Below are 21845 nucleotides of genomic sequence, written 5' to 3' on the forward strand. Positions count from 1 at the left end.
CACACACAGACATGCACACAGCCCCTTTGCTTCAAGGCCTCGCACACTAATGGTCATTAAGTGGTTGAATGTGTGTTTGTGTGCGTGTGTGTATACACATGCATTCATAAGCCAGTTTTACAATTCACCTGCTATTCTTTGACCGTTAAACATCAAGTGACTCAGACGTAGTGCGGTTAGCTGATTAAATCGCTCGCGCACGCATGGACACCGTTACAAATGCACAGCAACGAAAGAAACAGGGAAATATATGAAAACGCATGTCAACAGCAGCAAAATGTCATCATCATCTTTTTGACTTCCAAGAAATTAGGAAAGTGGAGAAGATTATGTGCAGCAGATAAATCTAGTGATGGTTAACCTGCCTTCTTGAGATAGGAAAAAGTAATCAATTAAGTTTGTTTGGCCTCGAACACTTCTTGAAACGATTCCCTGATTAAAGCACGACTCCCCTGGATGTAAATTCTTCAGCACATTGATGGATTGCCACATCGTATTTAGCTTTCCCACTCCAGTTTCCTGTAGCACATTTCAGGTCCAAAAACACAAATTGTAACACCTACATTTTCTAGTAAAGCAATAATTCTTAGATTTCGCCCACCTGTGCAAGTGTGTGTGTGTGTGTGTGTGTGTGTTACTGAGTGCAAGGGTCCAATGTCTCTCTGGCCTTATCGCCTTGCCTGAATGCTCCAGGTGCAGACTGCCCTCTAAGAACCCTAACCGTCAGCTGTGACACTGAATGCTGAGGGTTTTTCCGAACACGTTTATCAAGTCCTTTTGTGAAGCTCTTGTGGGTATTTTGACAAAGAATCATTCCTACAACTGCAGCTACAACTATTTCTAACCTTAAACATTTCATTCAACACTTTTGCACAACTGTTCTTGCAGATAGCAGTAATGTCTTGGTACTACTGTGGATACTGACACGTCTTTAACACACATTTGTGCAATGTTATGGATGCAGACAGGGTAAAGAAAATCTGACCTGGCGATTGCTCTTATCTGCTCTTTGTGCCAAGAGCTACAACAGAACACTTTCAAATCTGTACAGCTGACTTTTCCTTTTCTTTCCTTCATTAGTTTTTAGCATCAAAATTACTTGGTTTGTGTCTCTGAGTGAAATATAGACTTTCATATGTTGACCACATGTTGCAAAGCAACCCCCCGAATCTGCAAGCTGTTTTTTTTGTTTTTGGTTGTTGCTGTAATTTCAAATTTTGTATGAAGACATGGGTGGTTTTTTGTATAAAAATGATGCAACATCTGTCAACAATTAGGCAGCTTGTTTTCCTCTCAGCTCGATTATTTGAGTGCCTGAAAACCTGCATTTCTGACTTTAACTGACTTAAACTCTAAGCATTTATCTCAGGGTGCAGCTGCCAAACACATGAAACGTGGAAAAATAAAAGTGTCACAGGTATAAGTTGTACTCTCATCAATCATTTGGTTGATTGATGAGAGTATAGCTGAGGAAAACTGAATCAGTGTGCGCCCCTCCTGAGATGAACTTTGACCTTATAAAAAATACAATTACCTGGTTATTTTATCTTTTTAGGAAATTGCATGAAAGTTTGTTTTAATTGGTACATGAACTCTTACATATAGATAGATAGATAGATAGATAGATAGATAGATAGATAGATAGATAGATGGATGGATGGATGGATGGATGGATGAGGATGAGGTGGATGAGATAGTATAGATAGTGTAGGTAGGTAGGTAGGTAGGTATCAGTTTCATGCAACAATCCTTACTATGGTATTTGTGTAACTGAGACCTCCTGAAACTGAAGGTTCATAAAAAAAGAATTATGATATTATGATACTGGTCATGGGATCCGTAAGCAAATATTCCTCATATATCCTTCTTCATTATAAGGACCACAGCCTACTCTGTCGTTTCTTTCTCACTCGTGGTTGTACTTTAATATAATATATGGAATATACTGTCAGCATCCTGAGAGTTAAAAAAAATTGGGATCACGTGCGTTAGGTACGGGAAATACTGCTGATCTTTCAAAGAAGATATGGCTCCCCCTTGCCGGACAGGTTTTTCTGGACTGATTCTCTATTCATTTAAAACACGCACGTGTCCCTGCTGCAACACACCTGAATAAAATAAACAGGTCATTAGCAAAACTATAGAACTTGACTGCATGCTGAGGTGGCGACCCCTAACAATACTCAAGTAAATCTAAATAAATGTAAGTAAATGTAAGTGTTTGGAAAAATGTACTTCTAAAAGTACATTTATTGCAATGTTCATTCACTCATGAGTGCTGTAACAGGAATCAATGGCTGAATTGCCACTCAGCAGCAGTCAAGTTCTGCAGTCTGGCTAATGCCCTAATTTTATTCAGTGTGCTGCAGCAGGGACGCGTGTAAAGAGCTCCCTCGAGGACGGTTTGACACCCTGGTGTTGGACCATCGCTCTGGATTTAAGCAGCAGAAACATCTGACTGCAGATATCTTTAGTTAAGACGTTACTGACTCTGAAAGCCACCCAAGTGTTTGCTCGTTCACTATGACATAATGACCCTCAATCACCATGATCCCTGTGTACCCTGATCATTTACAGGGAATGTGCCTGTGGTAATATTTCAGTGTACTGAACATGTACACAGATCGATGACACGCTATAAAGTTATTGTCCAGATTCCCGGTGTTTTTATCGTGCTGTGACACCCACTGCTTCTACGGCTTCATATGCACCATATATCATTCATCCAAGCAGGCAATCGGCTGGATTTGTTACGACAGTGCTTATCATGAGTCAGTGGCCTTTGATAACACAGTTTGCTGCTTTGCTTCGTGCTTTTTTTGGATGTAGATGCTCATCATGTCCCAGCATGCTTTGCAGAACTACACTGTAAAAAGTTCATCAGTTTAACATTTGGTTAACATAAAGAATCGCTGACACTCCTGTTTACTCGCCACTAGAAAAAGAGTTTCGTGTCCTACTGGACTGTTTGCGGGACCTCAAATGAACACAGGTTAAACACACAAACACACAAACACACACACAAAATAGCATTGGAATAAAGGCACTATCTGCTTTAATATTATCTACTCTTAACTTGGTTCGTTTGACCACTGAGACTGTTGTAGCGAACCTGACAGTGCTTTAATGTTCATTAGGTTGTCCTCCTGTGCACACAGCAGACTCTAAGAGGTTGACAGGTTTGTTGTCACAGATCAAAAAAAAGCTTTGGGGAAATCCCTCTCCTATATACATCGTGCGAAAGAAAGCACATGTTGCGCTACAACACATGTTGTGTCCAGGAATCTACGCCTGAAATTTAAAAAAAGCACACACACAACAAAAACAGCACAAAAAAGGAAGCAGCCACAATGCAGCGCACATCAAAAGCCACCTATGAATGACGCTGTTGTCTAAACCTGCGGGGTGATGTAATGCCTGCCGCTGTTTGCTTCCCTGCAATGGTTTATGAAGAACAATGTCATTGTGTAGGAGCATTCATTATCACTGTGATGACAAATAATTTCAGATTACAGTTACAGTTACAACTTTGTGGTTAAGTGAAACCAGCGGATTATCTGTGACACAGATGAGTTGTAACATTTTACTTTTACAGCACGATTTTACCTTAACTGCATTGTCCTGAGGATGTGTAAAGTCTTTTAAGTGTTTTAAGAATTTTTTACTCTTTTTAACTCCAAGCATTGATAATTAAATCCTGGCATTTAGGCATTGGAAGTATGATATTCCCGAGGATTATTTTTCCTAGTTAGGATTAGATTTTTTTTAAGTAGTCCTGGAGACGGACCTTGCATAGAGAGCATGCCTTCACTCTTCTCTCACTTGATTTTATGCAAATGCCCAGTTTTAACATAACGAATGCTGTAAATACAAAACGTCTGCAAATAAGTTTTAATGTGAGTCATAGTTCTGAAATTAGGGTACAGTACAAATGTCTAAATATCCTTAGATGTACTTACATCTACATGTTACTGTGCTCTAGAGAATCTGTTTTTCTGCAACAAATATAATATGTAAAATCACTCATCATATTTATCATATATATATATCTCATATTTTTTAACCTACTCATATGAGTTTCATGTTTGACCTCAACAGAAATATAAAATCAAAATAATATAGCCACATTATTGTCCTCCATGGCACCTCGTCTGTGCCAAATGAAATGATAAGAAACCACAGGCACACCGCAGGCTTTGACTCCCTTAAAATGTGAAACACTGACAATCTCCAAAAACAGGACAAACTTTATTGCTGACATTTAAACGTCTGTACACCTGAAAACAATTATAAAACCAGTGACTGTACAGTAGCACTTTGGATAATACTAACGTAAAAATTACATTGTATGAAGAGACAATAGATAGGCAAAATAAACCACTCCCCCCTTTTGACAGCCCTCACTGGCCAATGAGAGGGGAGGAGGGCATGTGTGGATAGAGTATAAGAGAGATGACATCCAGGTGGAACATCACACAGGTGAGCATTCACATTCTGACATCTCCGCCTTTTAATGCCTGAGGATATTACTTTACTGCACCACACGCAGGAGTGCGCCTTCGACGGGTACGTCGATCTTTGCTGTGCTTATTCGCCAAGTCAGCTTTTTTTGTCGTTTCTTTTCATATGATGGTGTCTGATAAGTTAGAGAAGTGCTGTTGAGTTTATGTGTGACGGCTTCTTTCACTTCTCAGTTCATGTTTGACAAAGTTTTGACCACTGGTTCAACTGATGAGGTCGTCTTCTCTTTCCAGATCATCCTTTTGGTATGCTGACAGAAATGGAGACGGTGAGTTTGATCAGATTTTTTTGATACTTTCTCTATTTTTTGTTGGGCATTGTGTGAAGGAAGGAAAGGCATATTTATATATTTATAACTGGATCTGAGTGACAATGTGGTCTTAAATATTACCATGTCATCTATGTATAGACTGAGGGTAAAAGGCTACTGGAAAATGGGCTATGAAAAGCTAAGCCATATGGTACGGTTACCTGCATGTTATCTGCGGCCGTGAAAACACAAACACTTGCATAAATTTGCCAGTCAAACTAAAATACACATGCTTGCAGTGTTGTTCCTCGGCTCTTATCCAAAACACAAACCCTTCAGCACAGAGCTAGGATCAAATTCATTTCATTAGTGCGAGATTAAGTTTTGCAAATGTGTGCTATTTAAATTAATCCTATTATAAGAATGAGCTGTGCTCTTTTTTTAGGGCTCTAAACAGAACGAGGCTCATTCAAAATTGATGAATGTGTCCGTCAGTGATCTTCAGATAGCAAAATCATTCACTGTGTGCATCACAGCACAACAGTGGCACACAACAGAACATCAATGGGCTTCATGAGAAGAAAGAAAGAAAACAAAATGGGTGTTATGTGTCATAGTAACGCCTCAGGCTATCACTGACAATAGATACAACAAATGCAAATGTTCATTATGTCCTGCTGTGTGTGTGTCAGATGGCTTATGCAACCGAGATCAAGCTAAGTGGAGGCAGGGGAGCCTGGAGTGGAGTGGCTCCTTCCTCCTGCCCTGAGGTTGACCTGGAAGTCATCGAGGAGTACCTGCAGGAGCATTCACTGGAGGTCCAGCCTGCACACACGCCTGCATCACCTCTGACCTCAATGGGGCAACACATACACTCCCACCAAGGCAGCAGAATTATAGGTTAGTGTCATGATGGTAATGATGGTCGGGGGGAAGATAAGAGAGATGCCAGAGTGTGTCTGAGTGTGGATTATTTCTACATGTATCTCTTTTGTGTTTCTCTATAGAGAATAGTTGGTCAGGTCAGCATGCTTATGAGTGGCACTGTGGCTCTCACAGTGAGGAATACAGACAGCAGCCCCAAGCCTGGCCTAGTCCCCATGACAACCAGTGGGTAAGTTCAAGAACCTCAACTTCCTGGTAAATTTAGCCTTAATTATCTTTTTCATACTGTGTGAGAGGCACGATCAACTCGAAGTAGAATTTAGACTAACACGAGCCATTTCATTGGTGTTGTATATGATTTATAAAGATAGTTACACGTTTTTGTCTGTGTGTGCGTGTGTGTGTGTGCGTGTGTGTGTGTGTGTGTGTGTGTGTGTGTGTGTGTGTGTGTGTGTGTGTGTGTGGTGTGTGTGTGTGTGTGTGTGTCTGTGTGGTGTGTGTGTGTGTGTGTGTGTGTGTGTGTGTGTGGTGTGTGTGTGTGTGTGTGTGTGTGTGTGTTCACCACAGGGACACATAGCATATTCCGATGAGGCATCTGGATACATTGATCAGATTCCCAGTCCAGTAGCTCCCAGTACCAGGATTCGCCGTCACCCATCCTCTGACACAGGGAGCAGGAAGGACAGAGATCCCCTGCCTCTTGCACCACTGTCAGGTAGAGTGGCACACACACACACACACACACACACACACACAGACATAGACACACACACACACACAGACATAGACACACACACACACACAGACATAGACAGAACCACATTTGAACATGTGTGTAAGACCTAAAACTCTCAACAGCCTACAAATACCAAACGTCTCCCACACAGCATTCTGTTTTCATGCACGCACATATGAGACAGTGTTACCTCATATTTGTATTTACATCCCCTTTTTCCTCCTAAGGAAAGAGGAAGGAGCGGCTGTTCCAGTTCCTGTTTGAGATGCTTCAGACGCCATCGATGCGTAGCTGCATCTGGTGGGTCCAGTCCTCCTCTGGCACATTTCAGTTCTCTTCCCAAAACAAGGAGAGCCTGGCCCAGCTGTGGGGTCGGCGAAAGGGGAATCGCAAGCCCATGACGTACCAGAAGATGGCACGGGCTCTAAGGAACTACTCTCGCACAGGCGAGATTCACAAAGTTAAACGGAAGCTCACTTACCGCTTTGATGAGAAGACGCTAAAATGTCTACAGGGAGACTCAAATACAAAGTAGAAACAATGAGTCTATATTAGCATAGAAATAGAATAAGGACAAAGGATGTCAAGGGAAATCACTTTGGGTGTCCCATGAATCTCGTGTCTGCTTATTATAGTTCTGTGGCATTTTGAATAACAAATGAATACTGAGTATTTGAAAGCCAGAAGCGGATGCACCGTAGCTCAGAGTCAGTTATACATACAGACCCACATTGTATTCAGTGTGAGGGGAAGAACTGTAAATGCAAACTTCAGGTACAGGCTAGGTGGGAGAGGTGATCTGGCTTTTATCATGTAAATCGAAAAGGTTATTGTAGAACATCTACTTTATAAGTAGAACTTAAATCCTTCAAATAAAAGTAGCATATTTCTCTTCTTTGTGTGTGATTCTGTATCGCAGATGTTTAGCAGATACAGTTTACAATCATCTTCTTCATTTTGGTTAAGAAAACATGATCTGTTTGTGTCAAAAATGTCTTTTTTATGATAAAATAAATCTGCACATATTTTCAGAACATCTGACTATATGCTTGTGTGTGTGTGTAAAAAGGTAAAGATAACCCGCACAGTGCATGTGGCTCAAATAAACACAGACATGGACGGACAGACCTGCACCCACAGCCAAAATTGTATGCAAAGTGAGCATGCAAGGAAAAACCGCCACTAAAAACAGACGTGTTAATCAGTAACATCTAAAGAGTCTGCACACACAGAAGCGAGCACACACAGATACACACCCTAACTTTGATGAGAAGTAGACTGTTTTTCTATAAAGCTGCCAAACTGAGTGTCAATCCCAAGTTAAATAAACAATAGTACCTATTGTACTATTGTACTAGTACTTGATTTATAAAACACACTCACAGCTTTTGTTCCAGTAGTTTCTTCGTGCCACATTTGCAATGTCAGGTAGTAAAAGTGACTCATTGGTGTATCATGTATTGTATTTCTGTATGATTTTGACCTGTTTCGATACTTTCATTCCAAAAGAAAGGCAGAAAAGAAATTCGACCTTTTCCTGAAATCCACGTTTCCTTTACTGCGGTTACCAAGTACCTCGTGGCTTAAAATTTAACAGTCAAAACTGAGTTCATAGATCATTCTCTCCACTAGTAAAGACTAGTGATTTTTATCCTTAAGCTGTAAGGCTCAGAGTAAAATGCAACTGTAATAGAAATTCAGTCAGGTAATAAACATAACCATTATATGTCATTAAAAACCTTTGTCTTTATGGGACTTTTGTTTGCATGAAAGCTTTCGCTTTTGATTCATTCGATACGTGTTGCTGAGGACACATCTCTACTTGGACTTGTCGTAACAGAACTTTTAAATGTCATCTTGCTGCAACTCCAACTTTCTTTCACCCCCTGCAGCACGAAACACACCCCTTTTGTGGAAAAGCCACATTTACATTATTGGGAGTAGGGAAAGGCTCTTCACTTACTGATGAAATACAGATGGCGTCTCCATGGAGTGCATGCCTGTTGTTCGTGCACGTACAAGCGCATGCATGTTCGCATATAAAAAGTATCAGCTCAGTGCCTTTGTTGCTAAATTGAAGGCAAAAGGAACAAGAGACAAACCATCGAATGTGTTGGATGTTACTCAGCTGCCTTCGAGGAAACTCGTTCTGTCATTCGTAACAGCTTCTGGTTGTCTTGCTCTAATGGCTGAATGGAGCTGGGTGGCCTACACAGTACTGGAAGTGCTTATTGCTGCAGCATGTTGCTTTGGTAACGTGTTGGTGATGTGTGCTGTGTGTTTCGGTATCCGGGATTCCCTTCGGGAACCAACATTCTGCTTCCTCGTGTCCTTGGCAGTGGCTGACTTCCTTGTGGGTGTGGCCGCTGTGCCCCTTGCAGTATTATTGGATGGCTGGGTGAGTCTAATCCCTGAGTTGTGCCTGCTTCTCAGCTGTGTTGTGCTGGTGTTGACGCAGGCATCTGTGCTGTCACTGCTAGCAATTGCTGTGGACCGATACCTGCGGTTGCACACACCACTCAGGTGAGGTGAACTCTGGGTCTCCTGTTTTGTGAGTGAACACTGTGATATTTTCAGGTTTTCCCTTTTATTGTGCTTTATCCCTCTTTCAGATACAAAGCCTTGGCCACACAAAGGCACACATGGATCGGCGTGTCTGTTTGCTGGATGCTTTCATGTCTCCTTGGCTTCACTCCTCTATTCGGCTGGCACAATTACTCCTCCCCAGCATCTGATTCTACCAACACATCTTCCACTTCTTTCATCCGTCCGCCGTGCACTTTCCTCTCAGTTATCTCCCTCCCTTTCATGGTCTACTTCAACTTTCTCGGATGTGTCATGGCACCCCTGCTGGTCATGACCCTCCTCTACACCCGAATCTTTTGGAGCCTACAGGGACGTCTAAAGGACAGCTGCCCTCAGACCCAGGCCTCTCTGCTCAGGGAGAAGAGGCTGGCCTGCTCCCTGGCTCTCGTCCTCATCTTGTTTGCTGGCTGCTGGATTCCTCTCCACCTGATGAACTGTCTGCTGTTGTTTCAAGGCCCTCAGGCTGTCACACAGGGAACGCTCTATACAGGCAGGTGACAGTACTTTTTCTAGCCCTTACGCAGTTTGCAGCTGGTTGTTAAATATTCACACCACTTGCTGTGAAATGTAACACTAGCCAATCCAAATGTTCCAGGTATTCTCCTGTCTCACGCCAACTCAGCAGTCAACCCTGTGATCTATGCCTGTCGCATTCCAAAGATCCAGCAGGCCTACGGTCAATTATGGAGGCGCTTCCTTGCGTGGTTAAACTGTTGCCATCGGGAAAAAGCAGGTTCGCAGATCATTAACATGCAGCTGAGCCATTAACATACACATCTGGATAAAGACGGAACAGCAGTCTCCAAGAAGGGGCCTTTTGGACTTTGTCAGGAAGTTTGTATCTGCTCATAGAGTCTGTGTTCAACCATCATGTAAAGCTTTATTAAAGCGAATCACATAGACTGGGGAAAGAAGCCAGTTGAGTGTAATTTCCATTTATGGATATTTGTGCAAACTTTATTCTACAGATAGCAATTTCCTGTGTCTCCACTAGAGGGCGGCACACACTAACAAACGGCACAGCTCCTGTTCGACGACAATCACAACTGCAGTGTGTGACAAATAATTTCAAGTTGCCATTCACTGATTTTTGGACAACTTATTTAAGACAAATGTGACTTTATTAAAATGTACATCTTTTAAAAGCACATAAGTCAACACTTCCAGTCAATTCAACACTAATCATGCTGCGTGTCTTCCTCCTCCTTTTTTATTATATCTGGCAATAAACGTCATACTTGAGCCATGAGCATGTGTTGTATGTTCCTCAGTGTGCAGTGAGCTCCTCAGGGAAGGCAATAGACTGTATAGTTATCACCTGAGCAGGGTGCAGTCCCACCCACCAAACTATACAACCTACTACCTCACCCTGTCAGAGCCCAAGTCAAACACACCCCAGGTTCACCTTTCTAAAAATGTTGGGCCTATTTACCTGCTCGGCGTGAAAACAAGAATAAGACTGCTGAAAGCTCGTGTTTTTGCTTGGAGACGGCAGTCGGCGAGCGGCTGACTCGGCTGTCTCTTGGGAAAGACAGTAGATTGTATAGTTATTTAAAAAAGAGGTTACACAACCCCACAACTATTCAATCTACTACCTCAGCTCCAAGGACAGCATCCACGTTGCTTCAACATCGAAGATCCGCAAAGGTATCCTTCCTGCAACGGCACAAAGAAAGAAAGCGCTCAATAATATTAACTAACTCACTGAAATCATCTGGTTATTCAAGTTCTATTCTCGTGTACTTTAAAAAGTTACATTTTTCACAATATCTTCGAGTGACGTGTTGAAATTCAACCTGTGCAAAAAGCAGCCTCGTTGCATTTTTGCTTTTGTTCTCCGTGTCTGTTTTTTTTGGTTTAAAATAGGTACGGCTCAAAGTCACGAGTGAAAGTGCTCACGCCTCACGCCAACAAGTCTTCAACTGCCAAGATTTGGAGAAACATTTATCGCTTCTAAACAAAAGAAGATCCTCACGATCGACCCCGTTTTTCTGTAACGTCTTTAAGAAACACGTTCGCTAAAATAAATCAGAGACAAATCATTTTAACGGTGAGTGGACGACGGAAAGTGAGAGCACTAATGTGTGAAAGCCCAACAAACAACTCACTGGCTTCCTGAGACTCTGGCATGTGATCGAAAGAGAGAAAAAAAGCGAGCTGCTCGATTCTGTGCCAGGAATCCTCCGTTTTCGCCAAAAACTGAGCTCATTGCAGCGGCTATCCCTGCGCAGGCTGGCTGCTGCTCCTCAGACGGAGGTACACACACAGATGCCTGCAAATATGGCTTCCACCAGCTGCCTCTCATTGAATACAAAGCTGGGATTCTGCCCCCCAAAACACAACAACGAAACACAAAATGGCGTCTTGCACATCGGCCATTTTAGGTCTGCTTTAAAACACTGTAAGGGTCTACCTTTTAGGTTTTTCGTGAGCTTGCTGCATCGTGATGAAGAAAGCACAGCTGTTCTATCAGGAGTGATGGAGAGTCAGTCCTGTGCCAACACTAAGGCGAAGCCAAAAGAGCCAGACGACACTATCACGGAGCGAGAGGGAAACTCTAACTTTACTTATCAGGCAGCTGGACGAAGCCACGACCGCGTGCAGCATGTTTCTGTCCATGCAATGTTTCAGTAGCACCCTCACAGAGCGGGCAGGCATTTTGCTCTGTTAAAGTTTGATTCATTTGGGAAGTCGTTGCTTCTCCTTCAGCCATTACCAGTTAAACTATTGCTAAGCATGAGATAAAGATTAGCTCCGTGCACATCAGGTTGACATGCCAGTAACTGCGGGGTTAATGAGTGGCAGACAAACGCCAGGCCGGGGCCTCAGACTAACAGAGATGAGGTTAGAAGGTACACCGCCTGCATAAATTAGCATACAGCCACAACCCCTGAGACTTGGTCCAGACCAGCCTATAGTTAGCATGCAGTAGACCCTGCTAGACTGACTACAGACAGACAGAATGGGTGGGGGTGCGCTGGCGTGACGCCCGACTCTGTCACCACGCCAGTGACAGATCTATGGGCTCTGCTTAGTCGCCAAGAAACGTCCCCCGACTGCAGCCGCGTTCGGAGGACAAGGCTGATACGACGCAGTGCTCTCGGAGAAATGGGCCAAGTTAACGAAGATTTAACAAGACATCCGAGTAGGAAAACATGCACACAATAAATGCTGGTGGGGAGTTCTGTGCTTTCTGGGTTAATTGTGCAAAACCGGAGTCGACTCGGTCAGTCACGTGCCGGGCGCTGTCGTCTGCGGGCGCAGATATTTTCTGCAGGTACGTATGTCCCGGCTGGCCCGATAACTTTTTCTTGAAAATAAACGCAGCTCTCGTCTGCGGGGCAGCTGGAGGAACTTGGAGAAATCTGGCCTTCTGAGCTAATCCCATCTGCCTATCAGACAGACTGTGCATCTGTCACAGCAGAATCACGGCTGAATGTTTGTAAATTCACAGCGGCGGTTTCAGTGTAAGCCAAGAAACGTGGGCCTTGTCCACTCGTACCCTCTGATAACACGACTCTGCTGTGACCAACCAGGATGTGTTTTTCTGGAGGCGATTTCCTGCTTCGGCCTTGTCATCCTTCTCTGGGTGACAGTCACACGTGTATTTTGAGGTTTCCAAAAGCCTCTGACAGTTTGAGCTCTTTGGCATCACTTTTCTCTATAAAGCCCACAGAATGAAATTTCAACATCAAGTCTTTTTATACCAGTTACTAAACTGGGAGGCCTTTTTAAGAAACACTTTGCCTTCATTGAGTTTCTAGAAAGAAGCCAAAGTGGACTTTTGTGGACCGCAGACTAAAATCAGAATGGATGGTTTAATGTTTTAATGGACATATTGACCACGGCGTGCCCGCTCATTTTGTCCTCTCTTCTTTCTTTCTAAACATGTCGGTGTCAAACAAAGAGCAAACGCCATTAAAACGGCGAGCAAAGGGAACCAGGTTTTACAAACTTCACGTCTCCACATTAAAACAAACAGAAACCCACGTGAAAAAAAGGATTAAGAATATAATGGAAAGCAGCCTTAGCTCCTCTCCTCCACTGACGGGAGGATTCAGACTTTGTCCCCCACCGGGCGATTTATTCCTTGTCCGATGCAAACAACGTAAACACGCGGGTTAATTATCGAATCTCAGAACACTCGCAGCATACCCAGTTGCCAACAAAAGTCCTCAAAATTGGAGCAGATTATCGCAGGAAGCAGAGGCAGGAAAACACCTATTGGCTCGCCTGGTCCCTCGGTCCGCGAGACAGAATGAATGTTTGGCACAGGCACAACGGACGGGGCACCAGACGATTGGTACAGGTTCTTGTGTGTTTCTCTCTCTTTCGCTCTCTGAGCTTTGTGCCAAGAATGGACAGAGTCTGTGTGCCAGGCAGAATTTCAATAAGGGGAGTAAGGAGGTGGAGGTGGTGGTTAAAGAGGGGGAGGAGCGGTGGCGTTGATGGAGGAAGTAAGCCACAATAGATGGCAGAGTGAAGAATTCCCCGACTGACTGCTTGTCTAACTCACGTCCATTCTTACTGATCCTCTTAAAAGCACCATGGTGACTTTATCACACAAGCTTTCATCCTCCCACTCTCTCAGGAACGCTATATTCCTGCATTAGAGGACGAAGGAGCACTGAGCCTCTACCATCCCACTTGGCATGGTGCCCGCTCTGATGTTCTGTATATCCTCATTAGCTAGGCACAACACACAGCTCATGCTCGCATGTATGCAGAGATATGCTGCCATATGTGTGTACTAACACAACCGTACACTGGTACAGACAACACAGCACAGTTGCTCAAACTGTGGGCATTAAAGGAGCTCAGTTGATCTTGATTAGATGAATGGTAATTAAATAAAAAGGCTTCCAGGCTTTTGCGATCAGTGTTTTGGTTTTGTGCAGTAGATGGCTGCACAGACAAATGTTGAACTGACATGAGTCAGCCTGAGCGCTGGATAAACATGCTGGACAGTTTGTTTGAGGAAAAGATATATGACCCAGATACGCCAAGAGCATATGGGAGTCACTGTGCTGACTATCAGCTTCCAACAACAACCTGACCCATAGATACACATATAGACAAGGAGCTATGGCTGACAGGCCAAACAGCCAATCTGCAGGCTTGGGCTGTGTGGACAGTCCTCCAAGTAGTCGAATGACTAGTGTGTGTCTCTAAAATCTCCGAATGAAGAAAGGTCGCTTTCCTCCTCTCCATCTACTTTCTCTGTCCTCTCATCTCCACTTGTCTATGCTTTTGCTAATGTGCTAATGAGATGTGTGGTTACCATGGTTTCAAATGTTTCTGATAGCTCAGAATCCTGGCCTTGCATGTCGCTACACGCCCACATGTTAGAGCATTTACAAATGCCACACGGTGCAGACTGTACACAAGCATGCACGTATACAGCATATAATCACAAACACTTGGAAAGGTATGCCCTTTCAAAGCCAGTGCATGTGTGCATGTGCATATTTGTGCACATGCACACAAAGAGAATGCGTGCAAAAGTGCAAAGCAGTGTGTGTCAGGACGAAACAGCTGCAGCTTCCTGCATGAGAAGAGAAACTTCCTGTTGCTTCGCTCCAAACCGCGGTCGGTCAGCCAAGATATCAACCAATCAGCTATGTCGAGGCTGAATGAAGGAAGTAAGCCTGACTGCCTCTAGGAGAAAAACTCAGAAGCATTATGAGGCAACACGATAAGTTCATCTGAGGATACGAGAGGGGCGGGGAAAGAGCACTCCCACTCCTCCCTCTCTTTCTATCTCTGTAACTTTTGATCTCTATATTTTTTCAAGCCCTTTTTCCTCTTAACGTTTGTCTTTCTTTAGTACCACATTTTGATATGCAAAAAATCCAAAAAACAAACAAACAAAAAACGAGTTTACTTTTGTTATGCAGCCATTTGCCACTTTATGCGAAAGATAAGCATTCAGAAAAAATAGAGACTTGACAGAGTAGCATAGCCGCTAATTGTGAGGGGTATGATGAAAAGGTCTGATGGTGTTCACTGTTTACACGTGGCATGAAGGCGCCATTTTAACACCAACCCATATTTAGATGCAATATGCAGCTCTGGCATAAAGTTGTCCAGTTAGGTTCCTAATTACATGTACAGTAAGCAGATATTTCAATGTAATATCTGACCAACTAAATTTGGTTAAATTATTGCAACGGCTCTTGGTCAATATGCACAGTCGCTTGTCTAATTCAAGTGCAGTGTTCTGGTCTCTGACATACAGCTGTAATCAAAATGACCCTTATATACGACAGTTTTACATGTTGCCTAAATACACACCAGTCACACAAATGCTACCGCTCCTCTTTAAATTTCTTCTTCTCATATGGCACGTCAAAAAAAAGCAACAACAACAAAACCAAATAAAACAAAACATTCGTCTCACTACTGAAAAAACCTTTTTCTTTACAGCATCGTCAGTTTCATTTCTGCCCAACGCTTCCTCTGAAATGTAAAGTATATAAAGATGTTAATGACGCAGTGTTGTAGCAGCTATCTTTTGGCAAACAGACACAACTCTAGACTGAAAAAGCATAAAACTGGACACACAACTGCACCAGCAAACATGTTTCTGTGAAACTTCTGCCATATATCAGACTTTTTACAGTGGCTAGAAACAAAGGAAGTAAATATTGTCCTTATATTACCTCTATCGCCATGGCCCCGGATGATAAGAGATTTGTGCCTCACTTGTCCCATAACAGCTCTTCAACACTGGTTAGCACCTATACTTACACTAACCTGAAGCTCACAACCATTCTCAAGCCACACAACCCTCTGAGGTCAGTGAGTAACCAAGAAGGCCTGTCGTCCCTCCTACCAGTCTCCAAAGAGACACCTGTTCAATACAGAAAACCACAGAAAATACTGTTGACCCCCCCGTCAGAGCCTGCTGTCCTGCAGCAAAGAGGGGTTCAGGTTAAGACAGAAAGAGATAGAGACACCAGGGGAAAGAAGACTGTCAGCAGGGAGTCGCAGTGTCCCTCTGAGCTCTAGAAAAGTTTCTCCTGTTATGTACATTGAGCCAAAATGGCGCCGAGGAGAGTGCGGCGTGGCAACCGATAACAACAGACAACGTTTAGGAGAAAGACCACGATAAAGGACAGAGAACAGGGCGAGAGGAACTCGGGGAGACAGACTGCAGGGAAAAGGTGTCACAGGATTAAAAAAAGGGAAATACCTGAAGCCTGTAGTGAGCGACGGGCTGGGCCGGACGACTGACGGAGAAGAGGGCCGTGATGGCGGGAAGAAGGGAAAAGAGAGGAGTAGAGCACACCCTCTGAGAGCTACACCCCCTTCCCACAATCCCCTCCTACTGGCGTGAGTGCGTCTGTCCGTACACGAGGTGACAGAGGGACGTCTGCTCACACACAGCCACTGTGACACACACGCGAAAAGAAAATACATACACACACAAACGACAATATCAAACACACCAACAGCAAGAGGTCCAAAACAGACCAGCAGCAGACTTGCATTACTGTCAGTGGCGTATAACCAAAACAGAGTCAAACACGAGAAGACGCCAACAACAGAGGAGTTAAGAACACAGACATACACATAATCAAATCACCAGCCTTTGGATCACCCTCTGCTCTGCCCTGTGCTGTGTTTGCCTCGGTCTGCCAGCCCACTTTGGCACCGCTGCCAAGAGGGAAGGAGAGAGAAAGGAGGGGAGGACGGGAGGAGGTGGGGGGTGCAGAGACACAGAAAGAGGAAGGGAGTGACATGCTGTAGCGAGAGAAGGAACAGAAAGAGGAGGAGTCCGAGAAAAGAGTTAAGACTGAGAGTGTGCCACAGAAAGACAAGGAAACAAAGTACCAGAAGAAACGTCAACTGTCGTGAGCCGACGCGGCGACACAAAACAGTCCGGTATCGGCTCACGTACACCTTTATTATCCAATATCCAAAACATACCCCACTCATACTATCCTGCAGCAACAGACAGATGGCGAGAGAGACAAGCAGATCCCGACACTTCTGCCATATTGTTGCATCTCACCATGTTCATACAGTCAATAGATTTTTTTTAAAGAAGCTCAAACTGGCTTGAGATTTCTCATATACGCTGTTGGACTTTTGTTTTTCAAGTTCTCTCACCAGAAAAAGGATTCCTGGCAGACTTCCTGTCTTTTTTGACATCTCTGTTCTGCCCGTTTTTCTTTGCGTCTCCCCTCAATCCGTCCTCTCTCCCTCCATTGGGGATAATATCAGCCCTCGTGAGAGGGAGGGCTTTGAGAGAGTTCAGCTAAATGAATCAATGAGCAGGGAGGGTGGATACTTTCCCCCCCTGCCTTTGGCATCCTTCCCAGGTTTCCCTTTGCTTTCTCACCCGAGCATGATAGTTGAACACCAATGCAGATCTTGGATCAGCGAGCTGTCGCCTCTAGATGACCTCAATCATTAGGAGAGAAAACATAAATCCATCTGCTCATTAATGGCCGACCTTCTCTGTAGCCAGCTTGCGGGCCAATCATTGGTGCTGAAGCGGGTATCCCAAGCCGAGCCAACCAATCAGCACTCACCTCCGAGCTGATGTCATTTTGAAAATACTGAGTGTAACTCTAAAAAAACCCAGGAACACTCTTCTACCATTCGATTCAAGCAACCAATTACAGACAAAAAGCAAAGCTTGTTTCGAGTGAAACGCCTAATTCGTTGTCGCAGCTGCTGTAATAATAGCGGCGGAGTCCTCTGACTGGCCAAACAGATACCAACACACACATTACCAGAGGCTTCTCTCAGTCTTCAAACACCAACTGCGGACACAAAGCAGACCACAATAGCCCAGCTTCTCTGCTTGAACACCACAAGTCTTTTCTCAAAGACAGGACAATGGACGCACACACACATACACACACGTTCATACTGTACACACGCACGCACACACACACGTGGTGTGAAGAATCCGGTTCTTCTATGGAGGCTCAGATTCAGGCAGCAGGTTGGACAGCCCCTCAACCCTGACGTCACGTCTCCTTTGTTGTTTATGAATTTATTTCTCTCCTCAGCTGAACTCTCTGAACTCAAAGTCCCCACACCCCTCCATTACTTCCCTCCCGCCCTGTCCTCAAGCCCTACATTTACCCCCTGCCAACAAAGGCGGGCAAATACAGTATGGCTTTAACAAGGAAGAAGAAAAGAAAAGGAGAGACGGGCAGAAGGCAGACACAGAGACGCGAGACAGAAAGATCGAGAGAAAGGAGCTCAGATGTCTTTCTCACTTTTTCTTTTCCTCCTTTTCTTCTTCGATCGCTCTCCGTGTGTCTTCCTGCTTGGCTTGTAAAAGTTTCAGCTGCGAGGCGGGCCGGCCTCTTTTGGCAGCCCTCCAACTCTCGACTCTCCTGTCCCCCTGCAAGAGAGAAAAGGAAGGGAGGACAAATACAGTCACAGCTAGACGGCACTGTAAAGTTGTAGATACAGATGCACTCTAAATGCACAGCAGGTTTTTCTTACAACTTCACACTAATCCATAAAGGAAGAAAGCACTGTGGGGCATTTTGCCAACATTTGCCACCAGTTTTCAGTAAAGCATAATCCAGCGGATAATAAGTAAACTACGTGCTAATCACTGTGTGAGCCGCCGTGTGTATTTTCAAAAGGCACATTGTGATGTTTGCCTGCCTTTAACTGGCTCTGCCAGCTGAATTTGATAACTGTGTGTTTTGGTGTTCACACCCAGTTCACACAAGGACGCGCCGCCCGTTTTATTTCTCCTGGTATCAATAACCTGAGCAACTCGGGTGCTTGCATGCACAGTTATATTTACTGTAGCACACAAAAACCTCTACCTGCCAAATATTTGCATTAATTCAAAACACATAACCTGTGTAAATGGGCCCTGTTTCAAAGTCTTGGCAGACACACACACAGACACACACACAAGACTGACAAGTTACACTGTTACTGATTTACTCACCTTGGTTTTCGTGCAAGATCACACACACCGATACTTCTAATGCTGATGTATTTACTCATAAACTGTATCCTAATCAATTAAAAAATGAACTTATATTGTGCTTTACTACTTACTATATACTTTATAACAGGTCAGGCTTATTTACAGGTTAGGTATCTTCTCTTAAAATAGGTTAAAAAAATAGATATTTATTAATTTTTTCTGATCTACATAACAAAATACAAAATCATATTTATATTTAGACATTTAACAAATAGGGTTAACTTAATTTGAATTTCAATTTAAAATTTGAATTTGAATTTAAGTAAAACATGTTATATATAGCTGCTCAAAAAAACATAAATCATAAATCAACATGAAGAGTAGATTTAAGAGGCCTTAGCCTCAGAATTATTGCATTCCCTCTTCTATTATGTGTAAGGATAAACTTAGCTACTGATTATGAAATGTGAAATACTGTAAATGTTTATTGAATGCTCGTCTACAGTCCGTGACCTTAGCCCAACATTGAGTCACCTTCAGCTAACTTATCTCTAAAAACGAAATGTAGCTTCTCCAGTAGCTCCTTATTAAACTAGATGTTGAAGAGCATTTTAAACACAGAAATTTTTAAACAAAATTAATTAATTAATTAAAAAAACGCCAAAATAAAAGTTCACGTTTCCTAAAATGACAGATAAAGTTTGCGCTCACCTGTGGGAGACTCTAGAGGAGAGAAACAGAGGCGAGCCCCACTAGCTTGTAGCCTGACTGTAACTTATATAGGGATGAAAGGGGTCGCCAAAGGGGCTGGACATGTGGGCCTATATGAGCAGGTGTAACCCAGCAGTTAAAATAGGAAATAGGAAATAAAAAACGTAAGCGTGAGGTTAATTTGTATAAAAGAGCATCTCAACAAACACGAGCAGCTCACTGACTGTGGTCAAAGTACCGTTTTTTTGTACTTTGTTCAATGGAGATTGATGTGGCGCTCCATCTAGTGGTAAAAGGGGGTAAATGCATACACTCTTTGGCTGAAGATGTATCATTGTGGACCACTTAACTTTCTGATTTTTATTTTTCTTACAGGACGATATTGCATGTTTTAGCTTAGATAAACAGAACTGTATATTTCATTAATAGTGTTAATAGTAACGGTGTGTGGGGGAGGGATTTCTAAAGGTCCGTTCCTATGCAGCACACAATGGCTTTAGAAGGTGAGTAAAAGTTAGTATGATACATGTAAAACTTACCAAGACTTGCTTGGTTAGATTAGCTTGCATAGTTTCCAGGGTAGATGCATTCAAAATTGCATTGTGCATTTCCTGCCATTCAAGAAAGTTTCCATTATCAAGTGTTTCCTACAATCCGGAATAATCTAGCCTCTAGCACTCTGAGTGTGGATGAGTATTGAAGGATAAGAGAGAGAGAGGCTTATTCAAGATAATTTAATTAAAAACATGCAACACAAAAGCAATGACAAAAAATGAAATAATAAAATGAATGAAAATGAAACATAAATAATTTAGTCATTGCATTAGGTTAGTAATGTCAAAGCCCAAGGGAAGAAACTACTGGTGGCATGCTACTTGTGTGCAGCTTGTCAAATGGCAGCAAGGCAAACAGGTTGTGACTGGCTATTTAGCCTACTTGCAGTAACAGAATAGAAAATATAATCTTTTAAAAAAATGGAGAACCTCTTCAAAGTTCATAATAGCTATCCCTTTTGTTTTGAATTGTATATCTCCACCTTTCTGCTCAGTCACTCTGAAGTGTTTCTAAAAGCTCAGTGAAAAATGAAATACCTGATCTCCACTTCAGCCGGAGTCCTCACTGGGAAAGGATAGCACTTTGTAAAGGCAGGCTGAGATGCAGACATGTTTGCACATGTCAAAATTAAACCAGGAAAATTCAGCCAATGTTTTAAAAAAGAATCTTACTGCTGCTGTGTAGTTTTCTCTCTGATGTCTATCACCAAGCACCAAATGTTTCTCAGTCACTGTGACTTGCATCCAGATCGGTTTTGAAATCGTAGATTTTTACCATCAGATTTCTGGTAATGCCATTCTTCCTAATTCATCTACAGCTAAAAGATCAAGCATATTCATGCGTTTCCTAAAATCAGAGGGCTAATTAAAAACAAAACAAACCCACAATTTGCCACTTATTTCTTTGGTCAATGCAACTGACAGCTGTCATGCTGTCCTTTTAAAATACCCATGACTAAGGTGCTACTGCCCTCCAGTGGCCACATGAAAGGACAACCCCAGACCAAGATGCTGTCAGGGGGTTAAAAGTTCTCTTGTCCCTACTGGCCCTGCGCTTCTTCTTGTTCGCCGTTCCTGGGAGTTTTGTTATGCTCAGCCTTTCCTTTTCTTATGTGACATTTGAGCCATACATTTTAGCATTAAAGAATCCAACCAGATACAGACAGGGCAGGTAGATAGGTCTTAGGGGGGCACAGTTGGGGGTCCTGCCCCAGAAATATATTCATTTCCTGCCTTCTCCTGGGTTTTTGCAAACCCATTTTTCCTGCCTCTGTTTTTCTCTAATCTAAGAAAAGCACAAAACACTGACACCAGGTGGCAGTTTAGTATATACTAAATACACTGCATTGGTGCCCCCAGGCACAAAAACCTTAAGAAATGCACAAAACAAGGTGAGCCAATAGTTTCCTTAGGGCAAGGCACCTCATTAGTTATCAAAATGAATACCAAGCAGCACGAAGCAGCATGCGTCTTCCACTTGTATATTGCGATTCAATTAAAATAGCCCATGTCACTTGTTATACGAGTCCCCTCAGTGATCCTAAGGCAGATGCCCATTTGGACCTGGTAGCTAATTCAGTCTTAGTATCTATGTACATTACTTTGCATCTTTTCATCATTCTGACTAAGTAACAACACAGTGGTAAACCGTTTCCTCAAAACAAAAGGGCAACAATGTTGAACCTC

The 21845-nt window shown here is 43.1% G+C and overlaps 2 protein-coding genes and 1 long non-coding RNA gene across 4 annotated transcripts; 2 read left to right on the forward strand and 1 right to left on the reverse strand.

Moving 5' to 3' along the window:
• The first annotated feature begins 4083 nt into the window (after window positions 1-4083).
• LOC121815629 (transcription factor Spi-B-like) lies at window positions 4084-8915 on the forward strand. Of its 2 annotated transcripts, XM_042227359.1 has the most exons (6): window positions 4085-4566; window positions 4755-4789; window positions 5464-5671; window positions 5779-5885; window positions 6224-6371; window positions 6620-8915. In XM_042227359.1, the coding sequence occupies exons 2-6, from the start codon at window positions 4769-4771 to the stop codon at window positions 6925-6927; spliced, it is 792 nt and encodes a 263-aa protein (XP_042083293.1). In that variant the 5' UTR covers window positions 4085-4566; window positions 4755-4768; the 3' UTR covers window positions 6928-8915. The 2 variants fall into 2 exon arrangements, with proteins under 2 accessions (XP_042083294.1, XP_042083293.1); XM_042227360.1 differs by having other exon boundaries at window positions 4084-4789.
• On the forward strand, window positions 8380-9476 carry LOC102293999 (adenosine receptor A3). The gene is made up of 2 exons (XM_005914677.3): window positions 8380-8915; window positions 9005-9476. Exons 1-2 carry the CDS (start codon window positions 8380-8382, stop codon window positions 9474-9476), a joined length of 1008 nt encoding a protein of 335 aa, XP_005914739.2.
• A 3331-nt stretch (window positions 9477-12807) lies between these two features.
• LOC121815645 lies at window positions 12808-18211 on the reverse strand. Its single transcript, XR_006055230.1, has 2 exons — window positions 16552-18211; window positions 12808-16370 (listed from the first exon to the last, which is right to left on the reverse strand). It is a non-coding gene; the product is annotated as an uncharacterized LOC121815645 (long non-coding RNA).
• Between the last annotated feature and the right edge of the window lie 3634 nt (window positions 18212-21845).

This window comes from Haplochromis burtoni, unplaced genomic scaffold (assembly GCF_018398535.1).
Source record: "Haplochromis burtoni strain Fernald_Lab_line unplaced genomic scaffold, NCSU_Asbu1 Contig_9, whole genome shotgun sequence".
Classification (NCBI taxonomy): Eukaryota; Metazoa; Chordata; class Actinopteri; order Cichliformes; family Cichlidae; genus Haplochromis; species Haplochromis burtoni.